The sequence below is a fragment of the Syngnathus acus genome, chromosome 6 (genome assembly GCF_901709675.1).
Source record: "Syngnathus acus chromosome 6, fSynAcu1.2, whole genome shotgun sequence".
Taxonomy (NCBI): Eukaryota; Metazoa; Chordata; class Actinopteri; order Syngnathiformes; family Syngnathidae; genus Syngnathus; species Syngnathus acus.
In genome coordinates this window covers 14,703,580-14,728,234 of record NC_051092.1, presented here as the reverse complement: position 1 = coordinate 14,728,234, position 24,655 = coordinate 14,703,580, and the positions used below count along the sequence as shown (strand labels likewise).

The 24,655-nt window shown below is 44.1% G+C and overlaps 1 protein-coding gene across 7 annotated transcripts; it reads right to left on the bottom strand.

Annotated features, from left to right (window-relative positions):
• Positions 1 to 3,768: 3,768 nt before the first annotated feature.
• Positions 3,769 to 9,839, bottom strand: LOC119124087 (histone H3-like centromeric protein A). 7 transcript variants are annotated; one of them, XM_037253758.1, is made up of 7 exons: positions 9,738 to 9,826; positions 9,578 to 9,636; positions 9,304 to 9,481; positions 5,286 to 5,539; positions 5,080 to 5,222; positions 4,922 to 4,996; positions 3,769 to 4,483 (listed from the first exon to the last, which is right to left on the bottom strand). In XM_037253758.1, exons 3-7 carry the CDS (start codon positions 9,411 to 9,413, stop codon positions 4,358 to 4,360), a joined length of 708 nt encoding a protein of 235 aa, XP_037109653.1. In that variant the 5' UTR covers positions 9,414 to 9,481; positions 9,578 to 9,636; positions 9,738 to 9,826; the 3' UTR covers positions 3,769 to 4,357. The 7 variants fall into 7 exon arrangements, with proteins under 7 accessions (XP_037109653.1, XP_037109654.1, XP_037109655.1 ...); XM_037253759.1 differs by having other exon boundaries at positions 5,080 to 5,217; XM_037253760.1 differs by lacking the exon at positions 9,304 to 9,481 and having other exon boundaries at positions 5,286 to 5,543.
• Positions 9,840 to 24,655: the final 14,816 nt, after the last annotated feature.

Genomic DNA, 24,655 nt, shown 5'->3' with positions numbered 1-24,655 from the left:
AGTGTTGCAACCTATAGGTTTTGAAGGAAGATTATTTTATTATCTGTGAAAATATATGATTTCAGTAAAGCCTTGGTTTCAGTTAATTCTTATTTTGTCATATATTTTACTTTTATGCAGTTCTTGTAGCTTTTGTTAGGACACAGAGGTTAGACTTCGAGTGTTGAAGTGGCTTGTGACGTAATAAGAGGGGGACAGAGAAAAAAGCTACTGAGTGGATGTGCGTTGGATGGAAAAAAAATGCTTCGTGTAATCTCCGAGTCAACCGAGGAAAGTAAAGTTGTCGAAATGAAGAACGCAAATGTGATGCGTCTTTCTTTTTGCGGGTGCAACGTCGGGACATGATGAAGTATTCCGTATAAATGATTGTGTCCCTTCAGGTGTATGCACATTCTCTAGCATACCAACAATGTCAGTGACCAAAAGCAGCGCTGCCACATCTAATCATGAACACCCAATTTTAGACCACAATAAGGGGCTCCTTTTGCGGCCAATACAGCGTCAATTTGTCTTTGAAATTACATGTGCAGTGGTCAGAGGGATATAAAGCCATACTTCTTGCAGGATAGTGGCCAGGCCACTACGTGATGCTGGTGGAGGAAAATGTTTCCTGACTCGCTCCTCCTTTCATTGCCAAACCCCTGTTACTTTATCCCGAAATAAAGATTTATTACCTAATGGGGAACCTGCTTCTGTTGTGCAGCGGTGGTTTGGCTGCACAAGATTAGACATGCTGTACATTAAAATACAATCATTTACAAATTATTCAGCAAAACCTTTACATCCAAAGGTGAAAAAACAAATGAGCAGGCTATTGAGACACATGAGGAGGACAAAAACAGTTGGTTTTCTTTCTAGAAAAATTAACAAATGTCTCATCCGAGCATTGTTGGAGCAGTCATTAGGTGCACTCCTTCCAAATAAAAAAAGTGGCTGTGGTATGATATTACTGTAGCTGCCACATAGTATTGTCTGACCAAAGACATGATGTCAATACAGACTGCAGAAGAGGTGGACTTTAAAAACTTTCAAAAATATGACCCAAGATACACTATCCCAGGGGAGCAAATATTTTTCAACATATTTGTCTGCAATGTATGAACAACACCGCAATAAAAATGGCTGCTACCTTATCGGTGGAATTTCTTGCCTCAACGACCTATAGGGTTACCAAGATTAGTCGACAAATCATGAGGATGCTGGCGATCGAAATCATTTTGAATCGTGGTTTATTCATGCATTTATTTATTTGGCAGAGCATTTGTTTCGGAAATGCCTTGTGCCCTGCTTCTACCACTGGCTTTGAGCCTTGATTTACAAACATTGCAGTTGTGGTAATCCGGGTGATCTGTGATATAAATAGAAGCATTTTGGGTAAGTTGGTGACATGGCTAATCAGCGTTAGTGTTAGTCCAAAAATACCGACTACGATGCAAACCTCCCTTTCATGACAACGCAGCGGTAATAAACCAGCATCGAATAAGAAATGACGTTGTGGCTGATGCCTGACTTCATTTCTATGGCTATGGAGGCATTAGCAAATTCAAAGTCAAAAAGTCAAAGTCAAAGTCTGCTTTATTGTCAATCTCTTCACATGCCAAGACACACAAAGAAATCGAAATTACGTTTCCACTATCCCACGGTGACAAGACATAGTACACGATATACAGTGCCTTGCGAAAGTATTTGGCCCCCTTGAACCTTTCAACATTTTGCGACATTTCAGGCTTCAAACATAAAGATATAGAAGTTTAATTTTTTGTCAAGAATCAACAACAAGTGGGACACAATTGTGAAGTGGAACGAAATTTATTGGATAATTTAAACTTTTTTAACAAATAAAAAACTGAAAAGTGGGGCGTGCAATATTATTCGGCCCCCTTGCGCTAATACTTTGTAGCGCCACCTTTTGCTGCAATTACAGCTGCAAGTCGCTTGGGGTATGTCTCTATCAGTTTTGCACATCGAGAGACTGGAATTCTTGACCATTCTTCCTTGCAAAACAGCTCGAGCTCAGTGAGGTTGGATGGAGAGCGTTTGTGAACAGCAGTCTTAAGCTCTTTCCACAGATTCTCGATTGGATTCAGGTCTGGACTTTGACTTGGCCATTCTAACACCTGGATACGTCTATTTGTGAACCATTCCATTGTAGATTTGGCTTTATGTTTTGGATCATTGTCCTGTTGGAAGATAAATCTCCGTCCCAGTCTCAGGTCTTTTGCAGACTCCAACAGGTTTTCTTCCAGAATGGTCCTGTATTTGGCTCCATCCATCTTCCCATCAACTTTAGCCATCTTCCCTGTCCCTGCTGAAGAAAAGCAGGCCCAAACCATGATGCTGCCACCACCATGTTTGACAGTGGGGATGGTGTGTTCAGGGTGATGAGCTGTGTTGCTTTTACGCCAAACATATCGTTTTGCATTGTGGCCAAAAAGTTCGATTTTGGTTTCATCTGACCAGAGCACCTTCTTCCACATGTTTGGTGTGTCTCCCAGGTGGCTTGTGGCAAACTTTAAACGAGACTTTTTATGGATATCTTTGAGAAATGGCTTTCTTCTTGCCACTCTTCCATAAAGGCCAGATTTGTGCAGTGCACGACTGATTGTTGTCCTATGGACAGACTCTCCCACCTCAGCTGTAGTTATCTGCAGTTCATCCAGAGTGATCATGGGCCTGTTGGCTGCATCTCTGATCAGTCTTCTCCTTGTTCTCCGGGTCTTGGTAGATTTGCAGTGGTCTGATACTCCTTCCATTTCAATATACCGTTTTTTGCCATGTATAATGCGCAAAATTGAACTAATTTATTGTCCTAAAATCTGGGGTGCGCATTATACATGGGTGCAATTTCTTTTTTTTTTTTTTTTTTTTTTGAAGAAAATCATGGTACAACAATTTTTGAAGAAAATCTTGTCACGGATGGAGTGTGGACAGGAGCGGGGCGACCAAGTGCAGCTTGTACCAGGGTTTATTGGAGGAACTGAAAACACAGACTTGGTAAACTAATTGTGATAAATAACTGGAACATCACTCAAATATTGGTGATCCCGTTGAGAGTCTCACATATTTCTTCGCTATCGAGTTTGCTACTGCATGCGCAGTGATACTGACCGGCAGAATAACATCCGGTTGTTCCCAAAGATGATCTTTTTTCTGAAATCATTTTACGTTTACGGACTTAAGTAACCCGGCCGGGTCATACCAAAGACTATAAAAATGGGACCCATTGCCTCCCTGCTTGGCACTCAGCATTAACGGTTGGAATTGGGGGGTTAGATCATCAAATGATTCCCGAGCGCGGCGCCGCTGCTGCTCACTGCTCCCCTCTCCCCCATGGGATGGATCAAAATCCCACGGGGATTCACACACGGATGGCTTCAGGCTTGACAACCACATTGACTCGGTAGTTCAGATCGGCTCGGGTCTGCGACACAACGTAATAAAGAAAATAACGGTACTATAATATCCATCCATCTATCCATCTATCTATCCATCCATCGTTTTTCTGAACTGCTTTTTGACACAAGGTTCACTGGTATGCTGGAGCTTAACCCAGCAGACTTCGGGCAGTAGGCGGGGGACACCCCGAACGCCAATTGCAGGGCACACAGGCAACCTTTCGAGCTCAAAACCACAACCTACGGGCAATCTGGAGTGGTCGACTACAATATTGATACTGTAATGTAATATTGTGCCTCAATAGATAAGTTAGTTTTGTTTGTTAGTGTTTGCTCATTCAATTCACATCAAGATTAACAACTAACCGCACAATAATATTGAAATGTTTATTTTTCTGATGTAAAAAAATTTACTCAGGTAAGCTCTCAATAGTACCGTATATATTTTGTTTTTTAGAAATATTTTTATTTTACTGAAAATACTTTGTCTTACGATGAACACACGTCACATAACCTTATATACAGAACAGAGACACTGCACTATCGATAAAACACAAACACCGCAAACAGTAATTGAAGAGGATTTCTACTATACAGGTTGGGTTGAGTCGAGTGGTGACCGTGAAACGAGTCACCATGGGGCTATCATCTTAATCAGAAATCTTGCCCGCGGGTACATCAGGCCAGCTGGATGTCGCGGGGAAAAACGGTGACGCGCGTGGATGACACTACAGAGTGAAGCTTAGCACTCACATAATTGGCTGCCTGGTGAAGAAGTGGGCAGGGCCAAGAAATGATCCACTCTTGTCACATAACTTTAGATATAAAACACAAACACTTCACTATATATAAAACACAAACACTGCAAACAACAGTATTTAAGTCAATTTCGACTATAAAGGTTGGGTTGTGTCGAGTGGTCACTGTGAAACGTTTGAGTCACCACGCGGCTATCATCTTCATCAGAACTCTTGCCCGCGGATCCGTCGGGCCAGCTGGAGGTCGCGGGGAAAAATGGTGACCCGCTTGGCGTGGATGGCGCACAGGTTGGCATCAGAGAACAGCAACACCAATAAGGCCTCAGCCGCCTGTAAAGATCCCAACAAGTCGTCAATGTGTAAGCCGGCCCGAGTGTCCCGCTGCGTCCGGCGTCGGCAAGGGCAGCGCAGTATTTTGGGTCGCAGTGAGTCGGTAGGCGGAAATGGGGCATCACCGATTGTCACTTGCGTACACGCCAGAGTTGGTCAGGGATCGTTCAATGTCCCAAACGTTCACCAACTTTTTTAGGAAGTTCTTGTTGTCGCAATAAAATTTTGAATATGTTAAAAACTCCCTGATCAAAATTTCCCCCGCGTAGAAGAAAAGTACAGGTGAACATTTGCCAAACGCTTTGTCGAAAGTTTGCGACCTTCAACAAACCATAACGAAAATGCAGTAATCACTCCATTTGAAAACACTCGCAATTCTTGGTCGCTCTGTAGGATAGAGACTTTAGTATGACATTTGGACCTCCCCGGCGACTTTACCTCCTGAAGCGCCATCAGGGCGAAGACCTGCCATCTGAGGGCACTTCTGCCATATGACTGGCACACCTCACGGACCTGGGTGTGTGGGAGGGTGGCTACATGTCAAGGCAATGATCTAACAAGCTTATGGGCTAACGTGTGAGCTGGTAACACCTTACCAGGCGAGAGAAGGGCGCTTTCCTGATGAGGAGCTCTGTGCTCTTCTGGAACTTGCGGATCTCCATTAGGGCCTTGGTCCCTGGCCGGTACCTTCGCCTCCTGGGCGGCATGGGCAACGGGGGCGGCGGCGCAGGTGGCTGAGCTGGAAATACAAAAACCTTTAGGAACGTGTCATCAAAATGGGACAACGGCGCAGTGAACTCACTATTCCCAGATGGGCCCGGCTGCGGTGACTGCGGCGGGCGGCGCCCTCTGGGGGATGCCCGCTGCGGTGACTGTGGCGGGTGGCGCCCTCTGGGGGATGCCCGCTGCGGTGACTGCGGCGGGCGGCGCCCTCTGGGGGATGCCGCAGAGGATGTGCATTGCACACCGGGGGATGGCCCAGGCAGTGGCTGCGGAGGACGGCGGCGCGGATTGCCGCCTTTTCTTCGGCTGGACGAGGAGTTGTGGCGCATGATGCTGACCACAAACAGGACAACAAATCATGATTTGGTCATGTCGTAAATGGCTGACTACAGCATACATATGTACATGAAAGACACGCAACACTCAACAAAGAGCTAACGCAATAGCATGTCTACTTTACAAGTGCTACAATTAATTGAGTCATCAACAACTAACCGCTAATCAAACTCACTACTTCGATCACTGAATGAATTGTTTAGACTAGAGACCTTGTTCAACTTCAACTTGTCCAAAGCCTCAATAGGATTCGAGATGAACAGTGGCCTGAAGACCACGAGGGTACAACATTACATGACAAAATATTGAATCCGTTTGTTCTGCTCTACACGGGACAGTACGCCCTATTGGACCGTGGGTTTTCCGGTTTAATAGTTTAAGTTACACGGATGCATTTACAAACCAGCATGTGTATTTGCCTGTCCGAGCAGGAGGAAAACCCACTCTCTGCGAGCTCATGTTCAGTCGCTGTTGTGCTTCGGCTGGCACTCACGTTGTTGCAACTGTAGCTGGGTAAAATTGCAGCCAAGGTTGCCAGGACTGGTCATCACTGATTACTTGAGCTTCTTATCACTTGTTATTGTTAGCAAAAAAGATCACTTTTAATTGTCGACAGTCACAAGTTACGTTTGAGAAGCTCAGTTGCAATTTAAAACTTTTACTGCTCCCTATTATAGGAGAGATCAGAATCATACCCCTCAACCTGTGTTCGTCACTCTAATAACCATTGCTTTAAATGCTTATTTTTTCCAGGGAAGGACCATTCATAGTCCTGGTCTCATGAAATGAAAATGCATAACATATATTCAAAATGCAAAAAGGTTGTGTCCTACACCCCGCCAAAAGAACTTCGGACATCACGTGACTGATCCCATTTATTTTCGTTTATGCACACATCCTAACTGCATAGTCGTGGCAGTTAAAATAAATAAAAATAAATAAAAATTGCAGAACAAGATACAATAGTAATTTTTAAATTACCGTATTTTCCGCCCTAAAAGGCGCACCGGATTATAAGGCGCACCTTCAATGAACGGCCCATTTTAAAACTTTGTCCATATATAAGGCGCACCGGATTATAAGGCGCATAAAATAGAAGCTATACTGCAACAAACTGAGGTTGACTAGGGTTGCGGTATGCAGCCACTAGCCAATAACCAATGAGCCCTCTGTAAACAATCGCGTTTCTCAAACGATCTCCTATAAAATGATCGGAACTGACTAAAGTTCGATCTAACGCATTGGTACAACTTACCTATGTTTCCCTTCCATATCGATCCGTAGATTTACTCGAAACATTAACAGAGCAGCCTATTTTCACATGAAATAGCCTGGTACGTATAGCAGCTATCGTTATAGCATTAGCCATCCGCAAAGTCCCACGAGCCTCAGCTCGCAATCTCCCATGAGCCTCAGCAAAGTGTAAACAATCGCGTTTCTCAAACGATCTCCTATAAAATGATCAGAACTGACTAAAGTTCGATCTAACGCATTGGTACTACTTACCTATGTTTCCCTTCCATAGCGATCCGTAGATTTACTCGAAACATTAACAGAGCAGCCTATTTTGACATGAAATAGCCTGGTACGTATAGCAGCTATCGTTATAGCATTAGCCATCCGCAAAGTCCCACGAGCCTCAGCTCGCAATCTCCCATGAGCCTCAGCAAAGTGTAAACAATCGCGTTTCTCAAACGATCTCCTATAAAATGATCGGAACTGATTAAAGTTCGATCTAACGCATTGGTACTGCTTACCTATGTTTCCCTTCCATATCAATCCGTAGATTTACTCGAAACATTAACGGAGCAGCCTATTTTGAAATGAAATAGCCTCGCGGGTACAACAGCTATTCGGTGACGCCCCCTGACTACAGTTACCATAATGTTGGGAAGCGATGCGACCTTGTAATTTACTAGTCGTACTAAAACGTACTGAAACATTTTGGCAGAGCACTGTGTACAACCAGTATGGATCAACAAATTCATCAATTGATCCATATATAAGGCGCACTGGATTATAAGGCGCACTGTCGGCTTTTGAGAAAATTTTAGGTTTTTAGGTGCGCCTTTTAGGGCGGAAAATACGGTAAATGCATAGTCGCGGCAGTTAAAATGAATAAAATAATTGTAGACCTACATACAACAGTAATATTTGCAAAATAAAACCTTCTCGGACGAAATGCATCATAATTAGCTGTTCAAAGGTAATACTTCCTGTCCTATGCATCGTGGGCAATGTAGGCTGACTAGAAAGCTTCAAAATTGACTTACTAGTGAACATGTAAGCTAAAAAGACATTTTACGCGCATGTGACAGTCACATTTTGACCTCACAGTGTAATTTCTTTATTGGTCACAAGCAAATTGATTAAAAAGATGAGTAAAAAATGTTGGAACAGGATATTGGTGGTCACATCCTACAGTTTACATGTTGACATAGTAATGCAAATGTACACTGGTTGCACCAGTTATGTTTTTTTTTTTATCTCACTATTTAACTTGTCAAGTTCAGAATTGCTCACTAGTTCACTAGTAAGGTATATGTCCACTAGTACCATTAGTTGGGATCTTCCCAGCCTCACTATCTGACTTGTGGGGTTCAAAATGTTAACTAATGAACTAGTAAATGCAAAGGGATTTTCCTTTCTGACTCACTCGGTCTGACTAGTGAGTCAAAATGCCTTTCATTTGTTCACTATCTGATCTACTACTAACTAGTCACTCTGGACTGAACTAGTTCACAAGAAAGAAAACATGTTTCACTAGTTAACAAGTGAGGTTAAAATTACACCAGCTAGTGAACGTGTTTACTAAGGTACCATTTTGAGCCTCACTAGTTAGCTTGTAAGTCAAAATAGATGGTGCGTAGCAAAGTGGTCTGTGCATTCATGAGTAAACATCCATCCATCTATCCATCCATCCATCCATCCATTTATTTTCTGAACCGCTTAGTCCCCACGGGGGTCGCGGGTGTGCTGGAGCCTATCCCAGCCGTCATTGGGCAGCAGGCGGGGGACACCCTGAACCGGTTGCCAGCCAATCGCAGGAAATACAAACAATCAACCATTTGCACTCGCACTCACACCTAGGGACAATTAGGAGCGCTCAATCGGCCGACCAAGCATGTTTTTGGGATGTGGGAGGAAACCGGAGTGCCCGGAGAAGACCCACGCGGGCCCGGGGAAAACATGCAAACTCCACACAGGGAGGGCCGGAGGTGGAATCGAACCCGCACCCTCCTAACTGTGAGGCGGACATGCTACCCAGTGCCTCACCGAGCCGCCACAAGCAGACATGTAACCCATAATTCTGTAAAGTCGGCATCCACTAGTTCTAGTCGGGACATTTTTTACCTCACTAGTAGAACTGGTTAAGTGAAAAAGTCGCACTAGTGCACAATTTGGGGCATAACTAGTCAACCAGTATTTTTCTACAAGTTAGATATCACGGCTTCAATGGGCTTGCACTAGTTAACTTGTCAGTGTTTTATTTATCATTAGTTAACTGGTGGGCATTTCAGCTCCTATTAGCTAACTTCTGCAGAAAATCATAGGTCACTTGTTAACGTGTTGGAATAATTCATGTTTGACTAATTTACATGTTGCTGAAAACGAGTGACTGGTTAGAGTTTCTGTGCAACTCGTAAGACAAAGTGCGTAACTCGTGTGGCTCAATGTCCAACTTAATGTTGAGAAAGACCGAACTAGTGAAAAAGACTGTCTAATATCAAAGATATGGAATAAATGGTCAAATTGCTTGCCATACATAGCAGCCCCCACAGTAGAACCTGCTGCCACCCCCAGGTAAAATTGCAAAAGTGTAAAATTGTAGAAGTGAGGTGACATTGCAGTAAAAACATTGCAGCGACATGCTGAATAGAATGTTGTTGCAGCCGTCTGAAAAACTGTTTGGGACGGGGCAAAAGTGCCATTTTCTGTCTGTAGAGTTTAGGAGTAGTAAGTCGGAAAGCAGGCAGAAACGTCATGTGACATACGACAGTATCCTCGTCGTCTCACATACTCTCACATACTTACAAATTTGTTTGCCTTTCAGTTCAGTGCGCGTGTCTTCTTTTTATTCACTTGGTTGTTTGCTGTTGAAATTTCAGAAGTCAGGAGGTGGCGACGTTATACCGTCCGCTACCACGTGAGCTTTGCAAAAAAAAAAAGTTAACTTTGCGTTTTTTCAATTTACCTTTTTCGTCCTTTGAACTCGTGTCGTCGCTGTGGCTCTTCAACTTGCCAGGGTGTGCACGGGGAAGGTCCGAGAAAAGTGGCAAAAAGCAACTTTATAAGCAGGTCACAAAACCCCCTCCCAAAAAAAAAAAAAAAAAAAACACAATAATACTTGCGTGTGTTTATTTTGGTTTGTTTTTCTTTTTTTTCTTTTTTCAGTTTTTGATTATAAATGATCTAATCGTGTAGCAATTTATAGCAGTAATATATGAAAAAAATAAAAGAGTAGTGAAGGAATAGGGTCAAAAGACACAAAACCCGCCTAGCCACAATAACAGATACGCTCACATCTCTTTGGATAAAGTATATAAGCAGACAAGTATATTCATGGAGTCAACCAATAAAGAAGACATTCTTTGATATAAGATAATAACAGAGGTTGCTACAACTTCACGATTCAATATGTATTTCTGTGCACTGCAAAATAAATGTCTTTTGATATGTTGCCTAAATAGCTTAATGACCCTTAAGGAACTGTGTAATGCATGCCTGATGTTTTCTCTCTAAATCATGGACACGGCCAGAGTCGTCTTGACCGTTCAGTACTTGATTATATCTTGTGTTTTGACTAAACGTCATATGTCGCCTAATGCGGGACGCCAGCTTTTCGATTACTACTGAACGCTCTGCACAGAGGGAAATGTTTTGCCTAACAAAGAAAAGATATGGTGGGAAGCATGATTAAACTAAGAATATAATGATGTGAGCAAAGACATGGAGTATCAAAAGAACTAACTTTGCATAGTCAGGGAACAGTAATAGATTAATGATGTGACAGTCAAAAGCTCACATAAATTCGTACAAAATGACAAAATTGAAAGAATGAGGTCCGACAGTATATGTGCAAGGATGGAGGAGAATGTTTACAGGAAGGTCACTTGGAGATAAAAACCAGCTGGTGCCAGAGGGAGACAGCCAAGGACTCGGCCAAAGATGATCACCAAGGCCGAAAGACGGGATGGAAGACAACAGCCCCCACACACACACCGAATCGTCCAGAACCAGCACCCACTCCCATGGAATCAAACTCTACTGCGAAATCGCCCCACCCCAACGACTCATCACCCATCAAACTCGCCCCACACCGCCTGTCCAACTGAATATAAGCTGACCAAAGAACCTTGAACGTTGCCTTTTCTGAATGGAGACTTTCTGCTCTTGAAAGGCGCAGCGCTGTATTGTACTTTCCTGAAAACAGAGCTTTCTTAACAAGAATTGTGATTGAACTCAACCAACCTGTGTATGTCTAATTTCTGCTTCAGTGTCTTTGCATTTTCCTAAATCTGAAGAAATTAAACGAGCACGCAGTGAGTAAATTGGATAACAGGTGATTGGCAATGGCTTTTGCTGTGAGGCGCAGATAGCGCGCTCCCTAAATTGTGGACCAAATCCAACAGTAGAACTAGATAAAAGTTCGTATGCCTATTGAACATGTAAACTATGTCAAACTGAAACATTTATTGATGAGCTTTTCTTTCTTTCTTGATTTTTGTGATGTTGATATGTTCAATCATCCAGAAACGCACAATTATTTACAAAATTACAGGTGGAATTAGGATTCGTCAAACCTCTACATATGAATTTAATTCGTTCCAAGACCTACTTCGTATGTTGAAATTGTCGTATGTTGGATCAAATATCTTCATAAGAATACATTGTAATTTGTTTAATTTGTTCCACAGCCAAAAACCAACGATAACTCCTTAATAAATACTGCAGATAATTACACATAGCAATAAAACAAATGCATTATATCAGAGAGATGTAAAAAGAAATAAATTACAAATGAATAATCAATAAGAAGTGGGTTATTTTTTTACTTTTTTCTTTTTAACTTTCATCATCACCCTCTTCACTTCCACTCAATTTAGGCTTTCGTTTCTTTGCTTCGTTTTCCTTTGACTGTATTAATTTTCACCCAGAAGAATGATGTTGTTCGCCAAATCCAAATGTGAAATGAGCAAACTAATGTTAATTTAAGTTAAAAAAACAAAAACAAATATTAGTTGTATGCTTTTTCCAGTGTAATGATAATTGACTCATACGTTCTGCTTTTTTACAGACACATAGAGAACTGGACTGGTCTGGAGACGTTGAGGGAAAGTCACATGGAACTCTACACTGGCTTGGAGAGACTGTACGTCATGTGATATTTTTCCAAACGAGTGCTGGTCATGGCAAATTCCTTACTGCAAATCTTCAAATATTATCCTTGTTTCTGTCAAAACACCCACATAGCATTAACAGTGAGCATTCTAGTGCCAGCGTCATACTTTGGTTAGAAAGTTTTAAATAGCAGTCCGATCAACACAAAAGACCAGCTGCGAGGCTAACCTGCTTCCGGGTTTTCCTGCCGGACGCCCTCTTCCTTCTCAGCCCAGACTCCCAATACTTTTCAGGCTTGGACGATTTTGTTTCTCCAGCGTGGAACTCATCTCCCTGACTCTAAAGTAAGTTTGAATCTTTTTATTACACTGTTCGATCTTTTTTACTTCGCAGCCGGAGTGCCTGGGAGAGCGGAGGCTTCGTGGCCGTTTGTCTACCGTCGATCATCGGACACAAAGTATGGCTGCGGATCAAGAGGTTTGTACGGCTTCGTGCACCAACTGCACCCTTCTCTTAGAGAGATTGTCCCTGCTAGAGGGACGTGTCCGCCAGTTAGAGCAGAATTGCGCGATAACCGTAGATGTGGCGGATACAGTCGCGGACTGTAGTCAGCCCGCTAGCCCAGTTAGCATTAGCCCCAAGCGGCTTGCTAATCGCGATGAGCCAGGTAAGACGCATAGCCGTCCAAAGTCATCTCGGTCTACTGGCCGTCGCACTTTGGTCATAGGTGACTCCATTACCCGAAATATTACGCTTAAAAATCCAGCCACGGTAATGTGTATTTCTGGGGGCAGAGCACCCGACATAGAAGCTAATCTTAGGGAGCTGACTCGCAATAGGTCTAGTCAACAGCGTAGTTCCAACAACACTAGCTACTCGGACATAGTGATACACGTCGGCTCCAATGATGTTAGGATGAGGCAATCGGAGATCACAAAGAGAAACATAGCGAGGACTTGTGATCTCGCCAGAAAGATGAGTCGGCATCGAGTATTTGTCTCTGGCCCCCTGCCTGGGAGAGGCACTGATGAGAGGTTTAGTAGATTAGTCTCCCTTAATCGATGGATGGCTGGGTTCTGTAATAAGCAGGGACTGTATTTTATAGATAACTGGCCCTCCTTCTGGGGCCGCCCCGACCTGCTGAGGAAGGACGGCCTTCACCCTAACCGTGAAGGCGCCGTCACTCTTTCTAGGAATATAGATTACTGTTTGAGCCACGCATGACAGGTCACTTTAGAGCAGGCCGGGGCACAGGTGATTAGACCACCTGTCAGGATGGGTTTGGAGTCTGTTAAGCTAAAGTTAACTAGCGCTAGGCTAGACTTCCAGCATGCACATAGCTCCTTGTGTAGACTAGAGCGTGACAGTTTGAATAGTGCCACAGTACACATAAACACACTTTCTACTGGGGTAGTAGACAAATCCAATCACTCCACCCCAACCGGTTTTGCTGATGAAACGGTGCCTGTTTCAGATAATTTTACATGTGTAACAAATATTTACTATCAGATTCCCACGGTCGTATCGTCCCGCCGCGCTAACAAACATTCGAGAGGTGATGTCAGGCCTAGAGAACACAATCTTACTCGCATCTCGTTTAAATATCCTTCGATAGATACGCACCCTGATCGACCGATTACGCTTAAACTCGGTTTTATGAATATTAGATCGCTTCATACAAAAGCAGTTCTCGTTAATGACCTCATCACGGAACATAATCTAAACGTTTTTGGTCTCTGCGAGACCTGGTTAAAACCTAATGAACTGCTGCCGCTTAATGAGGCCTCGCCTCCAAATTTTGTGAGCTCGCATGTGGCGCGTCCTCGAAAAAAGGGTGGGGGTGTCGCCCTCATCTCGAATTCTGAGCTGAGACTTAGGCCTCGTTCGACCAATGTATTTAAAACATTTGAAGTTCTCACTGTCCGATCCACCGCTTTACCGTCATTTTATCTTGCTGTTATTTACCGTCCACCCGGGGCTTACTCTGGCTTCCTGGATGAATTTTCAGAATTCGTGGCTGATCTCGTAACCAATGCCGATAATATAATTATCATGGGTGATTTCAACATCCACATGAATTTACCGTCAGAGCCACTTACTTCGGCGTTTCAGACTTTAACTGATATGTTTGGTTTTTCGCAAGCCGTACAGGCAGCAACGCATAAGAATGGAAATACCATAGATCTGGTATTATCCCGAGGACTTGCAACCTCAAATATAGCAGTGCTGCCATACACTACTGTTTTGTCTGATCATTACTTAATAAAATTTGAAATTTTAGTTTCTTGTCAAAGACAAGAGAGCAATCGGAATTATAGGAGCCGTAATTTTAACTCCATGACTGCAACTGCGCTATCTGAGTTACTGTCGCCGGCAACTGCCATATTTCCCGCGTACACCGGCTCTGGTGATAACCTTACAAATGAATTCAATGCGACATTGTTAAATGCCATTGACTCTGTGGCGCCGTTATGTCTGAAAACTCGCCGTAGATTGCCTACTCCGTGGTTCACGGATGAAACGCGTACGCTTAAGCAATTATGTAGAAAGCATGAGCGCAGATGGCGTCTAACCAAACTTGAGGTTTTCCATCAGGCATGGCAGGACATCTTTATATTTCAGGAGGCTGAAATATAAAGATGCGCTTATCTTAGCAAAAACTCGGTATTTCTCGCAAGTTATTAATCTCAATAAAAACAATCCGAAACACCTATTTGATACAGTGGCAAAGCTGACTCTACGCCAGCCGACCCCCGATAATTCCTTCCACTCAGCTGACGAGTTCATAAAATTTTTTGCTCAAAAGATTGAGTCCATTAGGGACGAGATCAAGAATACCATTCCAATCGCGCGGTCGAGCCCGCCGTGTACCAACGCTGATGATCATGCAACAACCCTCTCAACTTTTAATAGCGTGTCCCTTGAAAGGCTTACACAAATGGTTAGTGCGGCTAAACAAACAACATGTTTGCTCGACCCTCTTCCAGCCAAACTACTTAAAGAATTATTTCATATTTTAGGACCGTCTGTCTTAAATATAATCAAGCTGTCTGTCTCCTCTGGGATAGTGCCAACAGCCTTCAAAACCGCTATCATTAAACCGTTGCTTAAGCGACCAAATCTTGACCCGGACTGTCTCAGTAATTATAGGCCAGTTTCAAACCTCCCATTTATAGCAAAACTTCTTGAAAAAGTAGTAGCACAGCAGCTTAATGATTACATGGTCGCCAATAATCGATATGACTCTTTTCAGTCTGGTTTTAGAGCTAATCATTCCACTGAGACAGCACTTGCTAAAGTGACTAACGATCTCCTCATAGCTATGGATTCAAACACTTCATCTGTACTGTTACTACTCGATCTTAGTGCTGCCTTCGACACTGTAGACTTTGATATTTTATTAGGGCGTCTTAAAAGTTGTGTTGGTATTTCAGGGTCAGCACGAGGCTGGTTCCATTCCTATCTATCAAATAGGACGCACCGAGTGGTCCATGGCAATGCGTCCTCTGAGCTCTATAATGTTACGTGTGGTGTCCCACAGGGATCGGTTCTCGGACCAATTTTATTTAATATTTATATGATCCCGCTTGGGGACATAATACGTAATATAATATTAGTTTTCAATGCTACGCGGATGACACCCAATTATATATGCCATTATCGATGACAGATCCGCGTGATTGTTGTAATCTTGAGGCATGCCTTGCGGAGATCAAGCAATGGATGTCTCTCAACTTCCTTCGTCTTAACCCAGATAAAACTGAGATGTTGATAATTGGTCCAACTCGTTTTCAACACTTGTTCAAGGAAACCGCTATAACTATAGATAACCGTACTATCACTCAGAGCGATACTGTAACTAATCTCGGGGTAATGTTTGACCAAACTCTCTCCTTTCAAAAGCACATTAAGAATATAACCAGAATTGCGTTCTTTCACCTTCGTAATATTGCAAAGATTCGTCCGATCCTCTCGACCGGTGATGCGGAAACTATTATACATGCGTTCGTCACGTCGCGCCTGGACTACTGTAATGTACTATTCTCTGGTCTTCCTAAGTCCCGCATCAAAAGTCTACAGTTAGTACAAAATGCTGCTGCAAGGCTGCTCTCACGGACAAGAAAATTTGATCACATTACCCCAATATTAGCCAACTTACATTGGCTCCCGGTCCATTTAAGATGTGACTTCAAGGTTCTTCTATTAACCTATAAATCACTGCATGGCTTAGCGCCTTCGTATCTCGTCGACCTAGTTGTTCCTTATGTTCCGTCTCGTAACCTTCGTTCGCAAAACGCTACCCTTTTAGCGACACCGAGGGCCAAGAAAGTGTCTGCAGGGTCTAGAGCATTTTCTATCCGGGCTCCAGAGCTTTGGAATGCCCTCCCAATGGATATTAGGACTGCTACCTCAGTAGAAACATTTAAGACACGTTTAAAGACACATTTCTATGACATGGCCTTTAACTAACTTGGAGTGGCCGATTCGGCCGGAGTTTGTTTTGTTTTCTCTCCCCCCCCCCCCTCCCCGGCCGGGGAGGTGGTTAGGTGGCACCCAAGCTGACAGCGGCTATCTGGATTCTTGTGGGCTAATTCAGGTTGGGGGAACTGCAGCTCAACCTCCACAGCCAGGATAGTAGAGGGCTCCTCCGGCGGCCCTTCGCTCTGACTTGGACATCCACTTTTGATTTTCATATTATGTATTATTTGTGCCCTCTCTGCATCCATTACAACCTGGTGATCCTGAAAGGGGGATCCTTCCATCTGTGGTCCCTTCTCAAGGTTTCTCATTTTCCCCGGGCAGGGGTTTTGAGTTTTTCCTTGCCCTTTTGGGAGCTTAAGATCAGGGGATGCTTTGAGAATAATTGTCAATTTTTGTCTATGTGAAGCCCTTTGAGACTGCTTGTGATTTAGGGCTATACAAATAAACTTGACTTGACTTGACAGTTTTGACACACTTCATACATACAGAAAAATAATTTGAATAGGGGCAGTGCATGTTAAGATATTCATGTACCGTTATTTCTGGACTATAAATTGCACCTAAATATAAGCCGCATCAGCTAAAATTAGGGGAAAATCCTGTTTTGATCATATATAAGCCGCACCAGACTATAAACCACGTGTTTTTGTGCTGGGGAAAGTAGTAGGGCTGAGCAGTATATCGGTATTACGAGTTAGACCGATATATTTCTGAAAGCGATGTGTATTTGGGACAGTCCCTATACAGATCTTTTTTTGCTTTGTTTTATTTTGTTTGTTTATCGGCCAATCGAATGATCAACACTCCAATGCACCTTAGAGTTAGATGCCAACCGCCAATCAAATCCACAAGAAGAAGTATTAGGCAGCTACGCTGCCGGGTGATAGAGAGGAAGAGCTATTTAAAAAGAAAAAAAAAACAATGGTTCTGTAATTTGGAGGTATTTTGGATTTCGGATTGTAGATGAAGAGCAACAAAATGTTATTTGCAAAACATGCCACAAGCAAATTTCTTCAAATGTTAAAGCACTTCGAACCTCTTCCAACATCTGCAGCAGAACCACAAACTGCTGTATGAAGAGAGTATAAAACTTTGTGGTGTTTATGGCCAACTTTGGCTGCCGCATCAGTATTGCCTGAGTAAGTAAGCAAGCATATAGTCTTATTTTTGTACACAATTCTTTTGATATAAAACACATGTAGTCAATCTAAATTTGTTATGGGTTATTCATTTTATTTTCACATGCTGCCTAAATGTGAGTCTTTATATTTCAGCCCGGTGCTGCGTACATTTTCTTTCCTTTGCATTCATAACTATATCTGTTTCTATTTCATATAGCTGTCGGCCTGTTTCCAGCCAGGGTCAGTCTGTTTTGTTTAGATTTTTGTTATTTGCACAGCTCTTTATTTAAATCAGTTTCATTTACTACCATGAAGCTGTAGGCCCATATTTGCCAAAGTAAGCCTGTTCTAGTTTACATTTGTTATCTACACAGCTCTAATTTTTAAAATGTAAGCTATTTTTATTATAGATTTACTAAATGTTTAAATACTATTATACTCCTCTTTATATTTCTGTTATTTGCACAGCTGTGCTTTGTTGAGCAGAAAGTGTAACATGTGGTGGACCTGGATATCAGTTTTGGTCCATATCTCCCAGCCCTAGAAAGTAGTGCCGTACAACAGCGGTCCTCAACCTTTTTACTAGTGGGTATATAAGTGTATTTGACAGGGAAGTCTTTGCAAGATAGTCTGATGCAGACCCCAGTACTCAGAGCTCTCGAGAGCAAGGCTTTTGTTTTCTCCTCATGCTTCTTTAAATGAAATGTCGTAATTTCTATTAACTGTCTTGCCAAAACAAATCCTCTTACAAAATCATAAAATCATGAAAATTCCATGGATTAGCCACACCGTACTTCAAGCCGGGTTCAAAGCGTGTGTAAAATGTAGCGTCTTACAGTCTGGACATTTCGATAAATATACCAAATTATAGCCATTGGCTAGTTACGAAGTATCCAGATGATTCATTCATTCAGTGGTAAGTGACCAACATGTAGAGCTAGTGTGCATAAGAATGATGTGCTCATTGTACCATCTTTTATGTAGTTCAGTTGTACCTAAACTACAGTCCGTGAGCTGGATATGGCCAGACTTCACATTTGGTCACCCCAAACAATACCAGAGGCGCGTTATGTTTTTTTTTCCAGCCCGACCACGCGATCGGGACTAAAGAGAGGCATTGGTGTCCATTGCAGTCCAGCGCTTGTTGTTGTTGCCAGCCACACTTGGTATTTCACCATCAACCTCTTGTGTGCGGGATTGTTTTTTGAGCGCTGATAGCGCCGCAAAGTACATAGTACATACAGGTAGTTTTCAATTTAGGAACATAATGGTTTCCAAAAAGACGTTTGTAATTCAAATTGTTTGTAAGTCAAGACACATGATACCGTATTTTCCAGCCTGTAGGCCGCTACTTTTTGTACAAGCTTTGGATCCTGCGGCTTGTAGTCCGGTGCGGCGTATCTATGGAATTTATTTGCGATTTTTTTTTGTGTGATGTTTAATACACTTATACAATCATTAGTAAAAAGGTTGTGGATCGATGTTGCGCGGCACCGCTTTGCTGGGCAGACGGATATGTGACCTGACACATGGTCACTGGGGAGAAGAGCGGTGTGTTGATCCCATGTCCGTCCGCCAGGCAAATATTGCCGCACAATTGACACGAACAAAAGCAAGAACAAGGCATTACTGAAGAAAGGAAGCTTTTGTACACAAACCCACATTATGGGGGACAAAATAAATGCATATGATTCAAGATTCAAGAGTTTTTATTCGCCATGTTTGAGCGTGCCAAACAAGGAATTTGACTTCGGTAAAACACCCTCTGTTCAACATATAGGTGACTAACAACACTCAGGACATGTGAATAATGGCAAAAACAGTGTAGACAAATTCAAAAGGTGTGAAGAGCAGGATGTTATTGCACAGTAATGCCTCTGAGACTCTATGAGTGGTGTGAGTTCATCAGAGCAACAGCCTGGGGGAAGAAGCTGTCTCGGTGTCTGCTGGTTTTGGCGTACCGAGCTCTATAACGCCGTCCGGAGGGGAGTAGTTCAAACAGACTGCAACCTGGGTGAGAAGGGTCTGTAGAGATGTTCCTTGCACGTTTCCTGGTCCTGGACAGGTACAAGTCTTGGATAGATGGGAGGTTGATTCCAATGATCTTTTCTGCAGTCCTGATTGTCCGTTGCAGTCTGTGCTTGTCTTGTTTGGAGGCTGATCCAAACCAGACAGTGATGGAGGTGCAGAGGACAGACTGGATGATGGCAGTGTAGAAGGTCTTCAGAAGCTCTCGCGGCAGGTTGAACTTCTTGAGCTGTCTCAGGAAGTACAGCCTCTGCTGGGCCTTCTTCCGGACAGAGTCTATGTGGCCGGTCCATTTCAGGTCCCGAGAGATTGTGGTTCCCAGGAACTTGAAGGTGTCTGTGGAGAGAATAGTATTACTGCGGATAGTGAGGGGTAAAAGTGGTGAAGGGTCTCGCCTGAAATCCACTGTCATCTCCACGGTCTTGAGCGGGTTCAGCTCCAGATGGTTTTGGTTGCACCAGTGGACCAGCCGCTCCACCTCCTGTCTGTACGCAGTCTCATCACCGTCCTGGATCAGTCCGATGAGAGTGGTGTCGTCTGCATACTTCAGGAGCTTCACAGGAGAGTCATCTGAGGAGAAATCATTGGTGTAGAGAGAGAAGAGCAGTGGGGAGAGGACGCACCCCTGAGGGGCTCCAGTATTGGTGGTCCGGGTGTCAGATGTGATGCCCCCCAGCCTCACACGCTGTCTCCTGTTGGTCAGGAAGCTGGTGATCCACTGACAGGTGGGGGCAGGCACCGCAAGCTGGATGAGCTTCTGTTGGAGGATGTCAGGAGCGATGGTGTTGAACGCCGAGCTGAAGTCCACGAACAGGATCCTGGCGTACGTTCCTGGGGTGTCCAGGTGGTGCAGGATGTAGTGCAGTCCCATGTTGACCGCATCATCCACTGACCTGTTTGCCCGGTAGGCAAACTGGAGGGGGTCAAGCAGGGGGCCCGTGACCTCCTTCAGGTGGTTCAGCACTAACCTCTCGAAAGATTTCATGACCACAGATGTCAGTGCGACGGGTCTATAGTCATTCAAACCTGTGATGGCGGGGTTCTTGGCCACTGGAACGATGGTGGAGCTCTTGAAGCACAAGGGCACCTCACACAGCTCCAGAGAACGGTTGAAGATCCGTGCAAAGGTGGGCGCCAGCTGTTCAGCGCAGACTTTCAAGCAGGAAGGTGACACGCCGTCTGGGCCCGGTGCCTTCCTGGTCTTTTGTCTCCGGAACATCCGGCGCACTTCCTCCTCGCGGACCTGGAGTGCGGGCGCGGCCTCTGCAAGAGAGAGAGTGGGTGACAACGATGATAGAGGTGTGGACAGAGCAGTTGTGGGGAGAGGTGCGTATGTAGATTGTGCTGCAGGAAGTCCCGTTGTGTGGGAGGACCGATCAAACCTGCAGTAGAACTTATTCAGCTGGTTAGCAAGCCTTGGGCTCTCCACAGGACGGGGGGTTCGTTTCTTGTAGCCCGTGATGCTCTGCAGACCTTTCCACACTGTTGAGGGATCAGGATTGGCAGAGAGGTGTCTCTTCAGGTTCTCCCCGTAACACCTCTTGGCTTTCCTGACCTCTCGGTTCAGTGTGTTTCTGGTCTGCCTGAACAGGTCGCGGTCGCCGCTCCTGTAGGCCTCCTCCTTGACTTTGCGCAGCCTCCTGAGGTTCGGTGTAAACCAAGGTTTGTCGTTGTTGTACGTGCAGAAGGTCTTAGTCTGCACACACAGATCCTCACAAAAACTGATGTATGATGTGACAGTGTCAGTGAGTTCATGCAAGTCTGAAGTTGCAGCTTCGAAAGCTCCCCAATCGGTGCAGTCAAAGCAGGCTTGGAGGTCCTGCCTTGACTCCACTGTCCACTTCCTCACAGTCCTCACCACAGGCTTAGAAGTTTTTAGTTTCTGCCTGTAGGCCGGGATCAGATGAACTAGACAGTGGTCCGAGAGTCCTAAAGCTGCACGAGCCGCAGAGTGGTATGCATCCTTGATCACGGTGTAGCAGTGGTCCAGAGTCTGTGCCCCTCTGGTGGGACACGTTACGTGCTGTCTGTATCTGGGGAGTTCGTGTGCGAGGTTCGCCCTGTTAAGATCACCCAGAACTTTTAAGTTAAACGCAGTCGATTTGGCTTTTAACGTAGGAACTAGAGCAGTCCATGGGCAAACTGCGGCCCGCAGGCCACATCTGGCCCATGGGGCCGTTTAATCCGGCCTGCCAACCCTGAATAAATTGTATTATTAAACATTTTTTTGGGTCATTTTGCCTGCAATGACTGCGTTTCCCCAGTAAATGGGGAACCGCTCGCCTGCGCATATACTACCGGAACCCGTGTCAGAAAGCTCGGTGCACACTCACAAGTGCGTGTACGTACTCAGTAGGACGGACACGGCGTACTCTATGTCTATCAGTGCCAAATTTAGAGCGTGGGGTGGGACATCAGGATTCTTGTAATTCGCGCACTGAGCTTTCAGATACAGTTTTACGCTAAAGCCACCCACAAACCTTCCCCTGGAATCCTTCCATTAAAATGAGTGGCCCAAGGAAAAGCAAGGTGGACTCTGAGTGCCGAGTGTTTAAAAAAAAGAGTGGACAATTTGGCTCGACCTACGCGACGTGACGTTCAGCCACATGAACATCAACATCAACCAGTCACAGATCTAGGTAAACAGACCAACACCTCAGATCTCTCCTAAGAATTGCCACAACAAATTTTACTTACCGTATTTTCCGCCCTAAAAGGCGCACCGGATTATAAGGCGCACCTTCAATGAACGGCCCATTTTAAAACTTTGTCCATATATAAGGCGCACCGGATTATAAGGCGCATAAAATAGAAGCTATACTGCAACAAACTGAGGTTGACTAGGGTTGCGGTATGCATCCACTAGCCAATAACCAACGAGCCCTCTGTAAACAATCGCGTTTCTCAAACGATCTCCTATAAAATGATCGGAACTGAATAAAGTTCGATCTAACGCATTGGTACTACTTACCTATGTTTCCCTTCCATATCGATCCGTAGATTTACTCGAAACATTAACAGAGCAGCCTATTTTGACATGAAATAGCCTGGTACGTATAGCAGCTATCGTTATAGCATTAGCCATCCGCAAAGTCCCACGAGCCTCAGCTCGCAATCTCCCATGAGCCTCAGCAAAGTGTAAACAATCGCGTTCTCAAACGATCTCCTATAAAATGATCGGAACTGACTAAAGTTCGATCTAACGCATTGGTACTACTTACCTATGTTTCCCTTCCATATCGATCCGTAGATTTACTCGAAACATTAACAGAGCAGCCTATTTTGACATGAAATAGCCTGGTACGTATAGCAGCTATCGTTATAGCATTAGCCATCCGCAAAGTCCCACGAGCCTCAGCTTGCAATCTCCCATGAGCCTCAGCAAAGTGTAAACAATCGCGTTTCTCAAACGATCTCCTATAAAATGATCGGAACTGACTAAAGTTCGATCTAACGCATTGGTACTACTTACCTATGTTTCCCTTCCATATCGATCCGTAGATTTACTCAAAACATTAACAGAGCAGCCTATTTTGACATGAAATAGCCTGGTACGTATAGCAGCTATCGTTATAGCATTAGCCATCCGCAAAGTCCCACGAGCCTCAGCTCGCAATCTCCCATGAGCCTCAGCAAAGTGTAAACAATCGCGTTTCTCAAACGATCTCCTATAAAATGATCGGAACTGACTAAAGTTCGATCTAACGCATTGGTACTACTTACCTATGTTTCCCTTCCATATCGATCCGTAGATTTACTCGAAACATTAACAGAGCAGCCTATTTTGACATGAAATAGCCTGGTACATATAGCAGCTATCGTTATAGCATTAGCCATCCACAAAGTCCCATGAGCCTCAGCTCGCAATCTCCCATGAGCCTCAGCAAAGTGTAAACAATCGCGTTTCTCAAACGATCTCCTATAAAATGATCGGAACTGATTAAAGTTTGATCTAACGCATTGGTACTACTTACCTATGTTTCCCTTCCATATCGATCCGTAGATTTACTCGAAACATTAACAGAGCAGCCTATTTTGACATGAAATAGCCTGGTACGTATAGCAGCTATCGTTATAGCATTAGCCATCCGCAAAGTCCCATGAGCCTCAGCTCGCAATCTCCCATGAGCCTCAGCAAAGTGTAAACAATCGCGTTTCTCAAACGATTTCCTATAAAATGATCGGAACTGACTAAAGTTCGATCTAACACATTGGTACTACTTACCTATGTTTCCCTTCCATATCAATCCGTAAATTTACTCGAAACATTAACGGAGCAGCCTATTTTTAAATGAAATAGCCTCGCGGGTACAACAGCTATTCGGTGACGCCCCCTGACTACAGTTGCCGTAATGTTGGGAAGCGATACGACCTTGTAATTTACTAGTCGTACTAAAACGTACTGAAACATTTTGGCAGAGCACTGTGTACAACCAGTATGGATCAACAAATTCGTCAATTGATCCATATATAAGGCGCACTGGACTATAAGGCGCACTGTCGGCTTTTGAGAAAATTTTAGGTTTTTAGGTGCGCCTTATAGTCCGGAAAATACGGTACTTAATTTTACTACCAGAAGCCATGTCAGAAAGCTCAGTGCACACTCACAAGTGCGTGTACGTACTCAGTAGTACGGACACGGCTCACTCACGCTCTATTTCTATCAGTGCCGAATTTAGAGCATGGGCTGTGACGTCAGCATTCTTGTCATTTGCGCGCTGAGCTTTCAGATACAGTTTTACGCTAAAGCCACCCACAAACCAGCTCAGTGGCCTAGCAGTAGACTCTACTTTTCACTTTCACTTAAGCTTTGGCCATGATTTTTCCCTAATGAAGTGGCCTGTTATTAGGTACACCTGAAAATGGCGGTGTACCTAATGGAGTGTTCGCGTGACGTCACCGATCAAACAGCCAATCAGAAAGTGGGGGTGAGGGCGGGTGTGGCCCTTTTCACTTTCAGTTAAGCTTTGGCCATGATTTTTCCCTAATGAAGTGGCCTGTTATTAGGTACACCTGAAAATGGCGGTGTACCTAATGGAGTGTCCGTGTGACGGCACCGATCAAACAGCCAATCAGAAAGTGTGGGTGAGGGCAGGTGTGGCACTTTCAGTTAAACCAGGGGCGTCGACCTGCAGTCCTC